This window comes from Ostrinia nubilalis, chromosome 20 (assembly GCF_963855985.1).
Source record: "Ostrinia nubilalis chromosome 20, ilOstNubi1.1, whole genome shotgun sequence".
Taxonomy (NCBI): domain Eukaryota; kingdom Metazoa; phylum Arthropoda; class Insecta; order Lepidoptera; family Crambidae; genus Ostrinia; species Ostrinia nubilalis.
In genome coordinates, this window is record NC_087107.1 from 7,928,775 (window position 1) to 7,949,755 (window position 20,981).

A 20,981-nucleotide genomic window follows, 5' to 3' on the forward strand; every position below is an offset into this window, starting at 1 on the left:
GCTTAACTGTAACATAGGTTTCAAGTGATTTTGCATACCTAGTAACATTCTCAATTATCGCATTCTGTATGGCGATTGGCGGGCGTCGTTTGTCACAACGCGCACTGAGTACCATGGTACGAGCACAGAATAAGTAATAGTACAGGTACAGAAGGATTACTCCGCAAGACGATTTAAATAAATGCGAGTCTTGCTACGACGCGATACAGTGGAATTCAGCTCGCACAGCACTACGTACCTACAATTTTATTCACCTACAAGTTTTGTCTCTTTCTATCGCGTGCCTCTGAACTCTTCTTACGTTGTTAGGGTTGCTGTCTAGTGAAAAATTAATTAATCTACTTATATGTAATGAGGTACGTATGTAGGTAAGTACGCATTCATTATGGAAAACCTTAGGAGAGGCCTTTGTCCAGCAGTGGACGTCATTTGGCTGAAACGAACGAACGCATTCTGAGCAGTAGTCATGGTAGGTTAGGTTCCTATACTATCCTAAGAATTTTTAATTACCTACATGACCAACATACCTTTCAGCATCTTTGGGAAGCGAAAAAAAAGATAAATCCGGTGTAGATTTCTTTTCGAATTTAAACACCCGAACCCCGCACAATATTTATTTCTCTTTATGTCCATTTTTAAATAATACTTCGATCATAGAATTAGGTACATACTACAACGCACGCCAGCATCCTGACGGGCGCGCGCGTGACACTCGACTGATATAATACCCGCCGGCGGGGCGCTTCGCTGTAGGTAATTATCGGATGTACCGCGCGGAGTGAGCCAGGCCTGGTACGAGGCACGCAGCTAGGGTTGCCAACCGTACTATAATATATAGTATTGTACTATATTTCGGGTCTGCGTACTATATACTGTTGAAAAAATATATAGTACGCAAAAATACTATATTTTCAACACCGACAAATCTAACAAACAAATCCTTCATTTAAAAAAAATAAGAACGCGCCTTTAAAGTAACTTTTAACTGTTAAGATGGCTAAGTCATATAACCTATTGCGCACGTACCATTTCCTTTGATAAGGTCCGTGAACATACCCGATTGGCGATAGCGTGTATCCGAACGCTTGCGTAACGAACTTCATCATTTCAGCCATAGGACGTCCACTGCTGAACATAGGCCTCCCCCAATGCTTTCCATGTTGATCGATTGGTCGCTACCAATCGCAGGCCGCTGCCTGCGTCCAGCGCTTCCCTGCTACCTTTACGATGTCGTCGGTCCACCTTGTAGGTGGACGTCCCACGCTGCGTTTTCCGGTACGCGGCCTCCATTCCAGAACCTTTCCGCCCCATCGCACGTAACGAACTGGTCAATGTCAAATTGACAACGTAAATTTTATCGTCGTCAAACGATATTTTGGTCTGCTTTATTTATCGGCAGAATCGTTTTCAACTAGATGTTGTTATTTCTTTTGAAAAGTTGAATTCTTATGTAAATTAGGTATGGAAAGTGGTAGTGATAACGAAAGTGCGTCAAATTCTATTGCGCCGCTAACGCCGATTAAAAAACGAAAAATACCAAAAAGACTCCAAATAAAATAAACCGGAGTGGGAAAGAGAGTATGACTGGATTACTGAAGATCCCCAAAATATACAGTGTGAGTCACGATAAAGTGCACATATGAAAATATGTGAAACTAGACCTATTTTTTTTCGAGAAAAAAGAGGTCAAAATTTTTTTTAGATTTTTTTAAAATTTTTTATAGAATTTTTTTTTCTTCCAATTACTTCTCGTAAAGAAAACGTAATAACTTTTAAACTAAGAGGTATATCCTGATAAAATAAAAACAATAATAATGCTAAATAACAGGCGATACTAATAAAATACATAAAATACCCAGAAAATGCCAACAAATAATAAAAAATTATACTTTTTGAAAAAAAATCTGCTTTTAAATTCGTGTTTTTTTGGTTATTTGATCAATTTCTCCAAAAAATGCCCCTATAACAGGTGGTTTTTATTACTTTGTATTATTCTCTATCGTGAAATGAAACACTCTTGTAGGTTGTTCTAACTTGTATTTCAGCACCACTGATTTACACAATTCCGACATTATGACGTCATCTTAATAGTACCTCTTGCTTTGGACGCTCAAATCGAACTGGCTGTCCAGCGGCATGCCAGCGATAAGGTAACTTCCCCTTCCATCAGTGAAAGTCGACCGGTTCAAAACGACTTATCGACGGCATGCTCCGGAACTAGTCAAATGCAATACTTATTACATAATTAGCTGTTTTCTTAATTTTTAAAATACTAAAATGTATACATTAAAAATCTAAAATAATTAAATTAAATAATAAATATGAAATAATTGGATTTAATACAAAATAAATTCTAAAATGCCTAGGAAGTAATCAAATAAAGTATTTTAATTTAATAATGGGTTTTTGGGTTCTTCTAAAATACAATACAAATACTAAAATTGTTGCAATAACTATTTAAAAGTAACCAATTATCGTATAAAATACAATATAAATTCTAAAATCATTACATTCGGCCATCCGACACCGTGATGCCTCCCGGCATTCACGTCTAATAAGGATTTATTCTAAAATCATTAATATTACTTTTCAAACAATATTACAATATGAAGCATATAAATAGTAGAATGATAAACAATTCTATGACAACTTGTTAACAAGTGTTTTAACATTAATAATGCATTTTAGAAACTATTCTTCATATTAAACCAGTAACAAATGTTAAGGGAGAAAAATCTTGTAGGCACTTATACACACTATACATTTTCACCTAATCTATATTATTCGTAATGACTTATTTTATAACCAATAACGGATATTTGCATGAAATTCAGATATTAATCGTTTTACTTTATAATTTTCTCAAAACTACCATATCGAATATATCGGAAACTTCTCTTTTTAAATCTAAATTTTTATTTCACATAAATACACGTCCATTAGATGTTAGTACATAATCAATTTAATTACAGTGTATCTTGCCATGACTGCCATGTGAAAGTTATTAAGTTTATAAGAACATGTCAAAACGTTAATATTAAGTATATCCAATTATATCCATTTGTAACCGTAATCTGGCAAATAATGAATTATGGTCACGATTTATGATTAACACTAAAGGTACTTACGTCAGAATTATGTATTCCTAAGGTCTTAACATAATTTTCTTCTTTACAAATTTTCCAAGTTTTTGAAACCAATAGGTACAATTACAGTGTCCTTATATTATGTGTTTCTGAATGTCTGATGCTCGATTTCATCACGATAAGCGCAACATATTTGCCATCTAGCTGTACGTGGGACCACTAAAAATAATTTGATAACCTTACTGTATCTGCTATTTGAAGAGATTACGATGTTTGGATGGGTTGTCAGATTCTATGACTGAATTTTGGTGTTTGGACTATTCGCGGAACTAAATTTCTTCTCCTTTTTTTTTTACGTGGTTCTTAAGGCAGCATAACCAGTAGAAACTTTTAAGTCGTAAAAGACATACCTTTTTTTTTTTTAGCACACACACCACAGCTAGTGTCTCTAACTCATAGAAGTTGTCTTTCATTGAAGATGTCTTTCTTCAGGGGTCGTCTGTCTGTGGGTCGACTAAAGTAAGTGACTGCTACAGAACTTTGAAGACTTTTCTCTTTATCATCAAGATCTGACTTAAATATGATTTAGAGTCCTGAATAATATTGATAATCATAGCATTGGATCAAGTTAGTCATCTATAGTTTTCTGAACCCTTTTCCCTTTTGTAATGAGATAAGTGGTAATGGTGGTATTTGCACATTCTTTTTCATCCTGACATCAAAGACTGCACGTGTACGTCCTATCTCAGTCAGATTTATAGCAATACAATCGCGATAATTTCACAAAAGAGTATAAAGCTTATCTAACTAACCAGAACATTTCGGAACTAAGTCCGGGCTTAGTCATAATATCAGCTCTATCGAGAGTATCCATAGCTGAGGGGTCTTTTACAATTCGATTTACATGACATATTGGACATGCTCCAAAAAGCATTGAAGTAGCTATTAAAATATTTGCTTTAAGTGTTATTGGACTAGGAGACAAATTACCAAAAACGATTTCACCTTTGCCGTTGTGAATTAAAAAGGCTCTTTTAAACACCCGGTACTTGGCCCCCTGTTTAATTTACATACATAACATACAAAACAAACAAATGTGACAAACAAAATTCCACGCGGAAGAACCCTCGGCGGAAAGCTATTCGCATTATAAAATATCACTTGAAAATATAGAACCGCCTAAGGCGGGAATCGAACCCACGGCCTTAAGCTCGCCAGGTGTCAAGTTATTTTAAAAATTTAAATCGAAAGGCAACTGTAAACGCCAGAAACTATCCTCTGTAAAACTAGAAATTTATGTTAACTGGTATTCACTTGTGTCCGTCATTTTCGTGGCTCTCGAAAATATTCTGACCAGGAATTTTATAGAATGTCAGTATTCAAAACCGTGAGAAATTGCAGTTGCGTGAAGTTTTGACCAATAGACGTGTTGACACCGCCAGTTAATTGACGTACTTTTAAAAACTGTCAAATCAAACTCCCATAGATTTCGTATGGCACGACAAGCAAGTGACGTCGCTATTTTGTGAATTTAATCAAACTACTTTTCTTAATTACAATGCGACCAAAAATGATAATTTACAGGTCATTTCAGATTAATTAAGCTTTCAAGATCAGAATGTCTTTAATAAATTGTAATATTGAATCAATATCGGTGTCAAATCGTCCATTGTCAGTGAAGTCTGCTATAAATCATCAATCACTAACACTTCTATAACAGCGTCAATCTCATCAACATTTTTGTTTATATTATCTCTATACTTTGAGGTATGACTGATGATTGACCACAACTTTTACAATTGGAATTGATATTGAAATGATCTGCCAAACTATACTTAGTTTCAGCATCGGTTTTGCGTCAACAAGTGCACTCACTACCAACACTTAAAAGGATTTTTCATTTACCAAAACAGTCTCATAGATTTTTTTGTCATAAAAATAATTACGTAAACTGTTCATCCTTTCAAGTAGCAGGATTCAAAATTTCCTCTAACAGACGTCCGTAGTTCTCTTAGCTAAGCCAATTAACTTTTGCAATGTCTAAGTCAAAGACAAAATTCTCTTATTTGCATTAGCTATTATAATAGCGCTCACAAAATTGTCATAAAATGAAAGACTACTAAAAGAAAAACTTTAAACTTCTGCTCATTATGGAACCTTGACGTTTCATATCTTTTGATCTACCAAAAAAATGACTAACCTAACCTATGAAACCTTGGTACAGGTACTAAGTTCTTTTTATAGTTACAAATTGCATGACTTTTTTTATGACTTCTTACAGTAATATAATATTGTGTTTATTTGAGCTCGCTAACTGATGTAGTTCTTTGAGAAAACTAAATTAGAAACTACCTATCTAGGTCAGACTAATGTAATCAGAGGTCAGAATAATTCGAAATATATTTTTGAAGTGGAATTATAGATCTATAGACAAGATATTGTACTTGGCAAAAGAACCTACCGAAAGTCCGAACCGACGACAATTTTAAAATAAACGAATCATTAATTAATTCACTTTACTTGTGTAAAAATATTTAAAAAAATAATTTTTTTTTGCACATTCACTTTAACGTTAATTTAAACGTTATAATCGAATACTTTATCATTACCTTTAATTATTACTATTAAAGATTTACTACATAAGCTAATATTCCCATTTTACTGTAGGTATGCGTAATATTTCATAATGTGTGCGCAATAAAAAAAAACTACCAATAAAAAAATCTAAGGCACTTTTCTTCACTAGAGTCTACCAGAAATTTTACGAACCTCATGTGGCACTGCTCTTTCAGTAGAGCTGGAAGAAGATGAGCTCCTTCGCGTATTTTTCTTCAACCTTAAGACGATCGTGGTGGCGCCTTCTTACTGGACGACGACGACAACTTCGTCCGCTTAGCACGCTTATTTCATCGTCAGCTGACGGGTGTCCCTGGCGGCATACGAGCTCCATCTTCAGTAGTCGTTGTACTCAACTGTGAAATAAAGTACTCGACGAAATAAACTGTGTCTGACCAGCATCAACTCAACATCATATGGAAGCTATGTTCATGTTATATTAAGCAAAAGTTTGATTTGTGTCTTTTCCAAAAATCTAAATCTCAAAAAATAAATCTAAAAAATCTTTTGTTTGACAATTAATATTATGCTCCCTGAGCAAAGTGTAGTAAAATACCATTGTGACATGTTTCTATTATACATATGCATCACAAATAAAGATTTTGTATTTATACTTGTATTTTATTCAGTGCGACCTTCACACACAACTCATGTGACAACTGGACGGCTTGCTTGTTATGTCAGTAATAGTAGGCTTTTCATTCTAGAGACTATCCTAAACAATGGGGCCCTTAAGGCGCATCTAGCCTGATAAACTGGAGGCGCGTCTAGCCTCGTCATACTCAGTCATAGTCCAAGGCGCATGTAGCCTGATGAAACTGGAGGCACGTCTAGCCTCGTTATACTAAGTCACAGTCATAGTCCAAGGCACATCTAGCATAATAAACTGGAGGCGCGTCTAGCCTCGTTATATTTAGTCATATTCAAAAGCGCATCTAGCCTGATAAACTGGAGTAGTGTCTAGCCTCGTTATACTAAGTCATAGTCATAGTCATTGTTCATAGTCATAGTTATAGTCAAAGTCAAAGCCAAAATATCTTTATTTGTTTAGTAGACTAATTAATAGCACTTACCAATCGTCAAATATTTTGCTCATAAGGAGCCTCTACATGTCTCATACTTAGTCATAGTCAATGGGGCATCTAGCCTGATAAACTGGAGGCACGTCTAGCCTCGTTATACTAAGTCATAGCCATAGTCAAAGGCGCATCTAGCCTGGTAAACTGGATGCGCGTCTAGCCTCGTTATACTAAGTCTTAGTCATGGTCAAAGTCATAGTCATAGTCTAAGGCGCATCTAGCCTATTAAACTGGAGGCGCGTCTAGCCTCGTTGTACTGAGTCATAGTCAAAGGCGCATCTAGCCTCGTTGTACTGAGTCATAGTCAAAGGCGCATCTAGCCTTGTAATACTTAGTCATAGTCAAAGGCGCATCTAGCCTTGTTATACTTAGTCATAGTCAAAGGAGCATCTAGCCTTGTTATACTTAGTCATAGTCAAAGGCGCATCTAGCCTTGTTATACTAAGTCTTAGTCATGGTCAAAGTCATAGTCATAGTCATAGTCTAAGGCGCATCTAGCCTATTAAACTGGAGGCGCGTCTAGCCTCGTTGTACTGAGTCATAGTCAAAGGCGCATCTAGCCTCGTTGTACTGAGTCATAGTCAAAGGCGCATCTAGCCTTGTTATACTTAGTCATAGTCAAAGGCGCATCTAGCCTTGTTATACTTAGTCATAGTCAAAGGCGCATCTAGCCTTGTTATACTTAGTCATAGTCAAAGGCGCATCTAGCCTTGTTATTCTAAGTCTTAGTCATGGTCAAAGTCATAGTCATAGTCTAAGGCGCATCTAGCCTATTAAACTGGAGGCGCGTCTAGCCTCGTTGTACTGAGTCATAGTCCAAGGCGCATCTAGCCTTGTAATACTTAGTCATAGTCAAAGGCGCATCTAGCCTGATAAACTGGAGGTGCGTCTAACCTCGTTATACTAAGTCTTAGTCATGGTCATAGTCATGGTCATAGTCATAGTCTTAGTCATAGTCTAAGGCGCATCTAGCCTGATAAACTGAAGGCGCGTCTAGCCTCGTTTTAAAAATAACTATTTCATGCATTAAACGAAATATTCATACGTTTTTCTACTTGAACTTTTAAAATCAATTACTTTTTAACTAAATAAATAAAAACGTACCTTATGAGCTGTAGATCACGTACCACTTCTGAGTTGAAATGAAACACTCTTGTAGGTTGTTCTAACTTGTATTTCAGCACCACTGATTTACACAATTCCGACATTATGACGTCATCTTAATAGTACCTCTTGCTTTGGACGCTCAAATCGAACTGGCTGTCCAGCGGCATGCCAGCGATAAGGTAACTTCCCCTTCCATCAGTGAAAGTCGACCGGTTCAAAACGACTTATCGACGGCATGCTCCGGAACTAGTCAAATGCAATACTTATTACATAATTAGCTGTTTTCTTAATTTTTAAAATACTAAAATGTATACATTAAAAATCTAAAATAATTAAATTAAATAATAAATATGAAATAATTGGATTTAATACAAAATAAATTCTAAAATGCCTAGGAAGTAATCAAATAAAGTATTTTAATTTAATAATGGGTTTTTGGGTTCTTCTAAAATACAATACAAATACTAAAATTGTTGCAATAACTATTTAAAAGTAACCAATTATCGTATAAAATACAATATAAATTCTAAAATCATTACAATCGTATTACTTTTGTAAAACTAAAAATTGCATGTCTCTATCCTTATCACAACATATTATGTCAATTTTAAAATCGGCGCTAGAACAACGTAAAAAAGATATTTTTTTTGGTTACAAAACAAAGAAAATGTTGCAATCATTAGAAGCAAAATCCCCCAGAAAGTTATGGAATTCAAAAGATTTTTTTGCTATTTCTTGATAAATGTTTAGACTATCTTAATAATAGATTAATCTTAATAAATTAAATTTTAAAAAGGAGGTTTCATTTAATGACTGTGAGACAATATTAGAAGTTCTAAATTTACAAGAAAAATTGATTATCAAAATGGACGACCTATACTCTGAAATAACGATATTAAATGAAATCTTTGCTAAATTAAAAGACTGTAGTGACTTTACTGACAAAACTACAGACCAAAAATGGCAGCATATTTTAAAAAATACTGAAAATGACTTACCAAATTTATTTGAAGTAATTTCATTCCTGCTCTCTATTCCCGCCACTTCGGCATTTACAGAAAGGATATTTTCGGTTATGAATTCGAAGTGGCGAGAAGAAAGAAACAGAAAGAGTGAAAATTGAATGTGACAAAGCATATGACACTTTTATTTTAAACAAAAAACTGTTACACAGCGCAAGAACAGCAAAAAAATATAGTTTTTATAAAAATAAATAATTAAAAAATGTATATTTGTCTATTTTTTTGTTTTTCCCATAAAATACTATATTTTTTTTAAATGTACTATATTTTTTTACACCTTATTTTGGAAAATACTATATTTCGCTGATGAAATGTTGGCAACCCTACACGCAGCTGTCGTCAAGCGCCCCGGCCGGCGGGCGGCGGCGGCCACAGCGTGACCACTTTTAGTAGATTTCTACTTTTTTGGTAGATTTGAGGCAAAGAGAACGATGATTTAGTAGTGCGAAATCGTTTAGTAGATTTTGGTAGATAATTGGTATTTTTAGAACATTCTTATAAATGGTAGTTCAAAATTAAATTGTAACCGAGCCGAGAATCCAGGCCAAAAAAAAGGCCAGGCCAAATAATCTACCAACTTTTTAATTATATCGACAAAAATAATTAGCGGGCCGCAATCTATACTTATAATAAATCTGTAGAGAGGTCAATTCGGTACATGAAATATATTTTCAAAATAACTATCAGGGGGTGATTAGTGATCGATCGTCAAATTCGATATATCGCTCACGCCACCATTACGATTTGACTGAGGCGGGGAGGTGTCCAGAGCTATGTTTTACCAGTGAAAGAAACTAAATGATGTTAGTGGTTTCAGCACAATCGTGAAAGATCATCTTACCTCAGAGGATCATCTCGTATTACTTTCCCCTACCTAAGTACTTACCTACTGTGTGCATAATATTAGTGATCTTATTGCTGACCACAGCTGGACAATGGACTCACTAATGGATTTTCACAACGACCGGTCTTGATTCCGCATGCAGATGTTTCCCGCAACCTTCACTAGCTAGTAGGTACCTCCAGCACGAAAAACTTTCGTCTTCAAATCGTTTGCCTAATCGACAAAATTCGATACCCAGCCTTCGAATTCAACGATAACGTGACGATCTCGATTGTCAAAATTAGTTTCGGGCTACCATTTCTCACTATGACACGGTAATCACGTTCACAGGGGCGCTAAAGGTTTCGCAATACGCAAACGATTCGAAGTCGAAAGTTTTGCGTGCTAGAGCCACAGGTCGTCGGTCCACGGAGCTTATACATAATAATTTGCTGCCAATGGTTTATTTAGCCTAACGAGCCGCACCAGGCCTGTCTCCTGCCCAACGGCAAGGCGGGCCACTGTCGCCACCTGCACTTCTGCGTCCAGGAGGACTTCAAGAAAGACTTCACCAAGTTTATGGACTACTTGTGCATCATACAGCGCACGTAAGTTGCCTTGGAATATGAAAAAACATATTCATAGGTAGGTATAATCTTAGACAACATTTTTTTTTTTTTTTTTATAAATCTTTGGACAATTTCACACAGCGCCAGCTAGCCCCAAAGTAAGCAACTTAATGCTTGTGTTATGGGTGCTAGCTTAACGGATATACTACTTTACGCATTTTTATATCACAATTTATTTCACGACTTTTCAGTTGTTTATTTTAGTAATCAATGCTAAGTAAAAGTGCCGTCAAAATTAGTGCAGGCGCTTTGCAGATCAGATAAATAAAAATATATTTTAATTGGAAAAGTACATTGCATATAAGCATTGATTTGATTGATTTGATATACGGACGTAGTACCTACTTTCATAATATGCACGGGGTCTTTATGGACAAATTTTATTGTACTCTACAGTTCCATCGGAGTATGCTGTCCCGACGAGCTGGCAGACCTTCGCGAAGCCAGCCTAGCTGGGGACCTCCCCGCCACCGCACCAAGAGAGGAGGCCAACGAGGCCATCCTGAAGGTCACAAGGGCAGAGAACAGAGGTCCGTAGAAGACCATTAAAGTAATATGGAATAGCTTTGTGTTTTATTGTTCTATCCTTGGTAGTCCGCTGGTATTGCCGCCTTTCAAGTGAGTACTTATTTTCAGTCATTAAAAGAGATCACCAAATTTTTAAATAATTGTTATGTGTGTTTAGTAATTTGTTAGGAGTGAGTTCACTACAACAACCGGTGCTGCGCTGCCCGCATCCAGGCACTTCCCGTTAGCTTTTCCAGATCGTCGGTCAACCTAATAGGAGGCCTGCCTACATACGTCTTCCAGCTCGTGGTCGCCACTCGAAAACTTTTCTGCCCCAATGGCTATCGGCTCTACGAGCTGCCAAAACCCACTGCCACTTAAGTTCGCCAATTCTGCGCAGGTTGCGGTCTGAGCACGCGGCCTCACGGGCGAGTGACAGGCGCCAGGCCTGCCAACCCTCGCGAGTGGCCTTGGATGGCCTCCATCACGCCTGTCGGCTTCGAGCAGTACTGTGGGGGCGCCCTTATCACCGACAGACATGTACTCACAGCCGCGCATTGCACGAGGAGGTAAGAATCCAGTAATTGACGAAAAATCATCAGTGACTATAACGACAAAGTACTTATGCAGCTTTAAAATATGAGGGTACTTTTAACAGCAGATATCCAAATAGATGTCTTCAATGAACAATGAAGAAGAGTAACAGGCGAAGACCTACTAAGGGCTCTTGGCCCTTCCCTTTAGCTTGCAGTCGACTACTGGCAACATGTAGGATTTAGGTCGCTAGTGAAAACATTATTCAAAAGTTCTTCTAGACCAGAGGAAACTTCTCGGAAACTACTTTTGTGACATCATCACAGTTTATCAACTGAAATAATCCTTCTGCCTAGATGGAAAGCAGAAGACCTCCACGTGAGACTAGGAGAGTACGACTTCCACCGCACCAACGACTCCCGATCCTACGACTTCAGAGTGGTAGAGATCCGTCAGCACGTGGACTTCGAACTACCCTCGTATCACCACGATATAGCCATACTGAAGCTGCACAGGCCCGCTGTGTTCAACACCTACGTCTGGCCCATCTGTCTGCCGCCGATGGGAATGGATATCACGGATCAGAACGCTATTGTTATTGGTGAGTTAGAACTTCTTTTTTTAATCACAATTTATAGGTATAGGTTGCTTGATCTTAATTCCCAAGAGGACTAAGTGGTAAAGAATAGAAGTCCTAGTTTTATGAGGCTATTCAGACTTCACTGAAGATGATCTTCTGATAGTCCGAGCTTCAACGGAGGGTATACTAAAAGAGTAGTGGTATGCCTTTTTTCCTTGACACCGTTGCTGTTTATGTTCTACCAGTGACACTAATAACACAGCTCATGGTCGCTGTCAGGGACTAGGAGGCTCTTCACCATTCGCTACTGGACAAAACTGGAGCATTGCTAAAAGAGAAGAAACTCTTTTTGTTTTTCTGCTAGACGTCCACTGCTGAACATAGGCCTCCACAAATGATTTCAATGTTGATCGTTTGGTAGCGGCCTGCGTCCAGCGCCTTCCTGCTACCTTATGATGTCGTCGGTCCACCTTGCTAGATTCTTAACTGTACGTAATATTGACATGTCTGAAGGAAGTAGAGCTATTCTTATTTATCTTCTACATTATAACAGGTTGGGGCACTCAATGGTACGGCGGGCCCCACAGCACCACCTTAATGGAGGTGACGGTACCAGTGTGGCCTCAGCAGAGCTGCGTAGAGGCATTTGTTGATTCCATCTTCGATGAGAGCATCTGTGCAGGAGGCCGTGAGGGAGGAAAAGACTCTTGTCAGGTAAGACCACTTTGATGTTGGCTATTTAAGTGAACCAGGCTTATAGAAATCTTTTTTAACCACTAAGGGAAAATTCTTTGTCTGCACCTTACTTTATAGAAAGTGATGATGATGCCGAAGGTGGAAGCGCCAATCTGCGACCAAAAACCTGTGATTATTTCGATTTAACACTAGCCGATACTGTCCCAAATCTTTAAATTACTGGTAGCCTTGGCAGTAGTGTAGACAAAGCTATATTTCGAACTTTGTAATTGCCTTTAATTTCAAAAGCTCTCATAAAATCAAGAATTTACATATTAAAGACGATGTCTTCTATCATTGCAATACCCCAAAAAACCATACGATAATTTGATTATCAGAATAACGTGCCACATTCAGTTTTTGGCTTGTTTCCAGGGCGACAGCGGCGGCCCCCTAATGTACCAAATGGACAGCGGGCGCTGGACAGTGGTGGGGGTGGTCTCGTGGGGCAAAGGGTGCGGGGAGCGCAGCCACCCCGGTATCTACACACGCGTCGACAGATACCTCGGCTGGATCGTCGATAACGTGCGCTTCTGAGCGCAGCACTATTGTCGATGTCAATCGCCTTTGATGTGCCTACAGCACTAGCCAACAACGGACAAAGAATTTTATGATTGTCAACCGGTTTGAATAATAGAAATATGAATTCACCACAAGAATTGCAAGTCCATGATATACGAATAGTTTTATAATTTTCCATAGTGATCATTAAACTAAATAAACCAAATTGGTTTTTTTTTTTCATCTCATACAAACGATGTATCTAGGACTCACTTTTTGGATCTATATTATTAAAATAACATAAATTCATTAAATGTTCGAGAAATATTTAATATCTGGTAACAAAATAAATTTTATAAAAAAAATTAATAATAAATCTATCATATTGATATTTCAGATGTTTTATAAAATATGTACTATCCAAACCGTTTCTTATTTCCTCAAAGGGAGATCCAATGGTTAAAAATCCTTCATAGAGGCAGAATTCAGGGCAAGTCTTTCCCTCATGGGACAAACTCATAACATAGCCAGGGTAACCTTCTCTCCGCACTCCTCTATCGCCTGCAGCATATCCAGGACCTGCTTCTCCTGGGTCACGGGGTGGAAGGTGAAGGCCATTCGGAAGAAGTTGCGGAACTGTCTCACGGGGCAATACGCCACCATCAGCTGAGATGATAGCGTGAGGAGCTCTTTGATTTTGGGGGTGATCTGGAAATGAAAGAACAGTACTGTAAACGGTCTCTAAAATTTCCATTCAGATGCTTCCTGGGATTACAATAATTATATTGTAATACTAATAATTATACAATTTATTTAGCTAATGCTTAGCTACAAAAAATTAAGGCTGAGTTGCACCAACTTACTTTAACTATAACAATGACCGTTGTATTCCTATGAACTTTGACAGATTTTTTACGTTTGTTAAAGTAAGTGCAACTCAGCCTTACCTTTTTCTATACAAAGAGGACGATCCTTTACTCCAACTGTTTCAGCCATGCACCAAAATTATAAGCCTCATCATCATTACTGTTTACCAAAATTGATCCTATCCCTCAACTGTCATACTTCCAACCATACACAAAACCCTGTGAAATATATCTGTGTAGTAAGCCTAAGCCTAGGCGCAGACCACCGATTTTTAGTTAGCCGATAGTTGGATCGGGCTGTTAATCAGTACGGAGATGTATGAAAGTGCGAACATTACACCGATTTGGTATCGGAAGATTCTTCATACAAATTAGAATCGGGCCCAACTATCGGCCAACTAAAAGTCGGTGGTCTGCGCCTACGCTTAACTTACCTTGTGCATAATCTCCCACCACTGCTCATCTTCGTTTCTTCCCCTCATGAACGTAGGAATGTACCAGAAGCATACATTAGGGCACTGCAGGTCATCGCAAACTAGACGAAAGCCTGGTTTCTTCGCCACGGTTTGCAGACAAAACCGGGCGATGTCCATAGTGTGGTCGCAGAGGGAAGACAAGCCGGCGTCACCGCGCGCCTTCCACATCATCCAAAGCTTGAAGGCGTCTATCTGTTAAGAAACGCAAAGAACTCAAGTAAATAATTAAGTAAAGGTGCAGTTGACAGCACATTATAATATCTTTTCATTTTAGCATAGCACATAGAACAACTGCATAAGACCAGTGTTTAGATTATTGTACCACCACGCCGCCGCCGCGTACATAACGACAAGTTAACATCTTAAAGCATTTTAAATTGTGGACTCGAATCACAAAGCCGACTTGGACAAAACTCACTATTAAAGATTTAGCAATCATCATACTCTTTTTAAAAATGTGCATAAAGTTTGAATTCAAGATGATCTTTCTAAGTTCTGGTCTGGTCAGACTCTAAAAACTATATCATCGATAAAAACTGATTTTTCAGTTAGAATTTTACAGCCCTCAAAAATTTTGTGAAAACTTGTCTTCTTCTTAGGCGCAGTGTACAGGCATAGTGTAAATCTGACTTCACAAGTCGCAGCGACTAATATTCTAACAAAATCTTCACTTACCTTCCTCCCGCACTGCACGCTCTTGTCGCCCGTGTCGTAGCTGACGTCATAGAACTTGTCCTGGTGGAAGAGGTACTTGGCCGCGGCCGCGTTGGCGGCGTGCAGCAAGCCGCGCGCGCGCACCAGCAACAAGGAGCATTGCAGCGGCGCGCCCGCCATCTTGTGCGGGTTCCACGATATTGAGGCTATTTCGATACAGCTCAGTGTTCTCACTGGTCTGGTCTACGAATACTGAAGTTCTTTAGTCACGTCTCTAGAAATGAGAACTCGATGAAGAGACTGGTAGTTCAGGGCCAGGTGGAAGGCAGGAGAGCACGCGGTCGATCGCCAACCCGCTGGATAGATGCCATCACGAAGGCCACTGAGTCCACCATGGTCCAGTGTACACGCGACGCCTCTAACCGTCAGAAATGGAAGCACATCGCCAGGAGAGCTACCCTCGGAGATGACATCACCCCACCATGTACCTCGTCAGCGCAACCACGACCACTCTGACAAGAGTGCCCGACTGAGAAGAAGAAGAAGTTCTCACTGGTAGATGTGGAGCTGAACAGTGCTCGCAGTGCTAAAAGGGAACATACCCTGAGTCTGCTCTCATTTCTGGGTGCAGGCATGCAGTAGATCCTGGCTGCACAGGAGTTGGCTCCTAGCTCTCACTGGTGGTTTTGGAGTAGTGAGCAGTGCTCACAGTGCTATAACGGAATATACCCTGAGTCTGCTATCCTCGCTGGGTGCAGGCACGCTATAGATACTGGCTACACAGAGAAGCAGCGACTAATATCCCTACCTTCCTCCCGCACTGCACGCTCTTGTCGCCCGTGTCGTAGCTGACGTCATAGAACTTGTCCTGGTGGAAGAGGTACTTGGCCGCGGCCGCGTTGGCGGCGTGCAGCAAGCCGCGCGCGCGCACCAGCAACAAGGAGCATTGCAGCGGCGCGCCCGCCATCTTGTGCGGGTTCCACGATATTGAGTCTGCTCTGGAAATTTAAATAGAAAAAGTTAGTTTACTTATGTTGTTACAATCAAATCTTTCCTCTTTATTAGTATAGATAGTGTGGTACCGGCAGAGTAAAATAAAAACTCTTCATATTCCCGTGAAGATATCGACCAGAGTGTTAAGAGTTGGACAATTCCTCCATTGCTCTTTTTCTCCTTTCAAATATTTTTTACTTTTTTTTATATCACCTAAAGTTATACTATCACAATCACAATGTTCTACGAATTGCCATAATAGTTAAAAACCAAATTACCTTTCTATTCCGTCCAATTTGTTTCGATGTTTCTGTGACAAAATGAGACTTCCACCCCAGCATGCCTGAAAAACATGGAAAAAAACATAAAATTCCTTGGAAATACAAACTATCAACAGTGACCGTAACTCTAAAGTACGCAACTATCACTTGTTGTTCCTCTAACTAAAGTATGCAGCTATCGAGTAAAATATGTGCGCAACTATCGGCAGCCCGAAATCCACAATGTTATACTCACATCAACATGCATCCAAACGTTATGCTTCTTGCATACGTCAGACACCGCCACCAGGTCATCAATGGCTCCCAGTACTGTCGTCCCAGCGGTGGCGTTCACAAACAATGGACATCTACCCTCATCCTTCTCTCTCTGGATGGCTAAGTCCAGTTCTGGCACTAAGATCTGACCGCGTTGGTTGGTTTTGATAACTTTTACGCTTTCAGTGCCGAAGCCCAGCCAGTGAGCAGCCTTCTTTATAGAGTAATGGCTCTGAAAAAAGAAATTCGAAGTCATAAGAAAACCGTAATTGTTATCCCTAGGCTACACAAAATGCGATACCTAACCCGAAGATTTGCACTATCGCGATTTATGTAGCCAAGTAAATAAAAAATAAAATAAATATCCTTGGACATTTTACACTACGCTTCTAGTCCCAAACTAAGCTAGGTACCTACCTATTCGCGTGTACCTACTTCGGTGCTTTTTTGCATAGTTAGAAATGTCATTAATACGATGTGTGTTGCCCAGGGATTAGGTAAAAACTATTTATAGTATTTGGTCTGAAATTAATTTAATTTGAGACCCTTGTGAAGTAATTTTTGAGTCCTAGCTGAAAAAGGCATGCTCGCTCTCTCAAGGCAATCTTGATAAATAAATAGATTCTCTTAGTTGCACACCACACAAAAATCGGAATTAATTATGCGGTCTTATCGGTAGAAAGCGATATCTTCCAGCCTACCCGGTATCAATTCAAAAAATGCCGGTAGTTAGTTAAAAATGAAGTCAAAACACCAATTTTCCTGAAACACTTACATCTTCAGAAGTAAACAAGACCATCTCAGGCAGTCCCCTCATGCCCTTACTCTTCACTTCAGGAAAGGCTTTGTACCTCGCAGCAACAATCCCATAGAACATGGACATGCTGCCTCCAGGACTGAAGATGCCGTCTCCTTCGGGCATGCCGAAGAGCTGGAGGATATGGCGGATCATCTTCAGCTCGATCAGCGTGAAGGCTGGCGCCACTTCGAAGGTGTACCTGGAATAGGCAGAGGTTCGGTTTAATTCATCACTCTCAGGTCATTTAGCATACATCGGGAATTGAACCCGCGACCTCTGGCCGTCCGGGTACGCAAACCCTGAAACAAGTGAGTCTTTTATTTTTCCCGGATTATTTTTTAAACAAGTGAGCTATGTATTTCTCTGACTCTTATTTTCTGTGTAGCATGTACGGACAAATCTACTATGGATAAAACTAGGAATATTACGATGTAATGTAAATCGTAGTAAATGGGTTATTAATACCACAAAGAACATTGCAAAGTAAACATCAAAACAGGTATTTCACATAAAATCCTTTGCATCTAAGTAGGCTCGGAAGGTAAACAACTTTTCAAACCGCCAGCTTATGCACATTTTTCCTAGGGAATGGAATATTTAGAAACAACCAGTTTATCTTTGCTAAATACATAATCATGATAAACCCAAATTATAATGGGTAGGTATACCCAGCTTCTACACAACAACTTTCCTTTCGCACTCTCGCAGAAAAAAAATTCTTTGGAAAATTAAGCTATTGTGAAGAGTTTAGTGAAAACCTTGGAGGAGGCCTTTGTCCAGCAGTGGACGTCATTTGGCTGAAACGAACGAACGAACGAAGAGCTTAGTAACTTTTAGTAGCTAAGATGAGAAAAAAAGAGAAACCCAACCAGTGAAAAACTAGTGATAGCTTGGTACGAGCGCAAAGTACGTAGGGTCGTAGGTATTTACAATACCTTCTTCCCTCACCTGCAAACTTTTGCCTTTCTTAGAATGATATAAGTACACACCAGAAATGTATCAGGATTTAGTTTACGAGTAGGTATAGATATGTATAAGAACTAGATACTATAACAATAATAATATGTGATAAGTACCTACTGGCTAGTATTAAAAGCTTCGGAGATCCACGCCCCCGAGAGTCCGTAAATGTCAGTCCCACCGTACAGCTGGTTCCTGAAGGTAGACCTGCCGGTCTTGACGCTGTGCTGCAAGACCTGGCGCACGCATGACTCCAGCTCTTGGTCATTTACTCCTTCAGTGACGTCAAGATCTAAGATCTCCTGAAAAGTGTAATGAAGAACATCAACATGAATTCAGAATGTTTAATAACTTGAAAAAATCCAATTACCTAAGGTGGGAATTCATCATCATCATCATCATTTCAGCCATAGGTCCACTGCTGAACATAGGCCTCCCCCAATGACTTCCACATCGCACGGTTGGTAGCGGCCTGCATCCAGCGCCTTCCTGCTACCTTTATCAGGTCGTCGGTCCACCTTGTGGGTGGAAGTCCCACGCCTCAGTGCCTGAAGACGAAAGTCTACAACCAATGTGTGTTACCTGTGATGACTTATGGCTCGGAAACGTGGCTCACCCAACTCACTGACAGAAGCTCAAAGTTGCACAGCGTGCTATGGCTATGCTCGGTGTTTCTTTACGAGATCGAAACAGAAATGAGGAGATCCGTAAACGAACTAAAGTCGCTGACGAAGGATTTACTTATTAATTTTTTAAATGACTTTCGGATGGATTCCAGTTACATATAATAAGTATAACGAGTTCAATTTGCGAGTAACATTATTCGATAATTAGAAACTCTTACATAAAAGGAACCACTTCGAATAAAAAAGAATTGCTATAAAACGATATTAGCAAGCAATAACATCCAAAAACAAAATTATCGTGAATACTATTACTGCGTACTATTGGCTCGTGTATGATTCATAAAATTAATGTGATTATTAACAAGCTGCAGGATGCCTACAAAAAATTCCTACTCTCCCTTGTTTACTCAACGAGATTGTTCCACACTCACGTAATATCAGACTCATTATAGACAATAAAAACGCACATAACTACAGAACAATAATAATTAATTAAGATTGTAATATGCATCATTTTAATTAATATTAAAGTAGCTATTTAACTATCAACTGTTTCCAACTATGTATGTATATCATTCGTCTCGTATAGTATACACTCCAAGGTACAACAATCGGCCCTTTTTACTTATTTGTAATAAATAATAACCCTCCTTCTGGCGCAGTCGGGTACAAAGTGCACAAAAAGTAGAGAAATACAAAGAAAGGATTAAACCACGATTGATATTTTCGAAGACGGCTAGGGCCGATTTTTTTGCCACTGAGTAGTGACAACATTCTAGAATACTGTGAGTCACACCAATCCTTTGGAAAAACACCTGTGGTTAAAAATAACTTTTTTAATCCGTCTGGTTAAACCTTAAGCCCACCTACCTACTCAGACAGAATACCTAAAAGCAGGTAGAAGATTTAAAATACCATTTTGTCTAATCAAATGTAGAGACGTTTCCTAAAAAGTAAACCCGAAAAAAACGTCTAAAACATACCTATTGGGACAACCAAAACATACTGTAGGGTACATTTCTTTTTTGGTCGCGTGACATTTCGATAATACACAATCTTATGCTATACATATATCGCTAGCAGCTAAAGAGCCTATAGAAATCTGCGTGTTACGAAGTGTACCGTGGTCAGGTAACGATGTTTTACGATTTGTCGGCAAACAGCTACAATTCGACACTGTAGCGGTGTATTGGGACTTGACACATTTACTTAAACCGACTATTTATTCAAAACGGCTCTTTAATAATGTAAATGGAAAATTTGCAAGAATGTTGCATAAAAAGCTCTCTACCGGCACCTACAAAGACTTACATTCTGTTTAAAACTAAACCTACGCAATCGTCTCTATATTGTCCATACTTAATCGCATTCCAAAATAAAATATTTTTTTTATGTTACAGACAAACATTTTAGCAGAACCAAACTTACTTCCAACTCCTTAGGATGCTTAAACTCAATCAGCGGTTGATTCTCATCTTGCGTATCCTTCACTATCTTCAGCACTTTATCCAAAAACGTATGTCCATTGGGTTCCATAGTTAACACTGCTGTTCTGACTGCAAGTGTGTCCAGTGCAGTAGTTCAACCCACACTGAGTTAGGGCTTGCCGTTTGGAGCCTCCATTTTACAATGACCCGTGAATGCAATGTCTTAAGCGACACTGTAGGTATGCGAAGGGTTTTAATTTGCGTTTACATGCGATTTGCGTAGAGATTTTTATGGATGTGTGTATTAGTTGCGATAGTATAATGAATGTGTTTGCTTATTCTAGATAACACTATGTAGTTGAAAATCAGATTTTAAGAAAAAATAGCTTTTACAAAATGGTTATTCAAGCTCTAATATTCGCAAA

At 38.8% G+C, this 20,981-nt stretch overlaps 2 protein-coding genes across 2 annotated transcripts in view; one reads left to right on the forward strand and one right to left on the reverse strand.

Annotated features, from left to right (window-relative positions):
* LOC135081587 (venom protease-like) overlaps positions 1-13,445 on the forward strand; it is a 29,376-nt gene extending 15,931 nt beyond the window's left edge. The window contains exons 3-8 of the mRNA XM_063976331.1: positions 10,205-10,341; positions 10,759-10,892; positions 11,270-11,438; positions 11,760-12,004; positions 12,537-12,697; positions 13,094-13,445. Coding sequence (XP_063832401.1) covers positions 10,205-10,341; positions 10,759-10,892; positions 11,270-11,438; positions 11,760-12,004; positions 12,537-12,697; positions 13,094-13,255 — 1,008 coding nt within the window. The 3' untranslated portion in view covers positions 13,256-13,445. The remainder of the gene's footprint in view (positions 1-10,204; positions 10,342-10,758; positions 10,893-11,269; positions 11,439-11,759; positions 12,005-12,536; positions 12,698-13,093) is intronic.
* An 83-nt stretch (positions 13,446-13,528) lies between these two features.
* On the reverse strand, positions 13,529-20,806 carry LOC135081586 (glutamate decarboxylase 1-like). The gene is made up of 8 exons (XM_063976330.1): positions 20,558-20,806; positions 18,624-18,805; positions 17,520-17,742; positions 16,725-16,976; positions 16,487-16,551; positions 16,024-16,213; positions 14,520-14,753; positions 13,529-13,927 (listed from the first exon to the last, which is right to left on the reverse strand). Exons 1-8 carry the CDS (start codon positions 20,663-20,665, stop codon positions 13,736-13,738), a joined length of 1,446 nt encoding a protein of 481 aa, XP_063832400.1. The 5' UTR covers positions 20,666-20,806; the 3' UTR covers positions 13,529-13,735.
* Between the last annotated feature and the right edge of the window lie 175 nt (positions 20,807-20,981).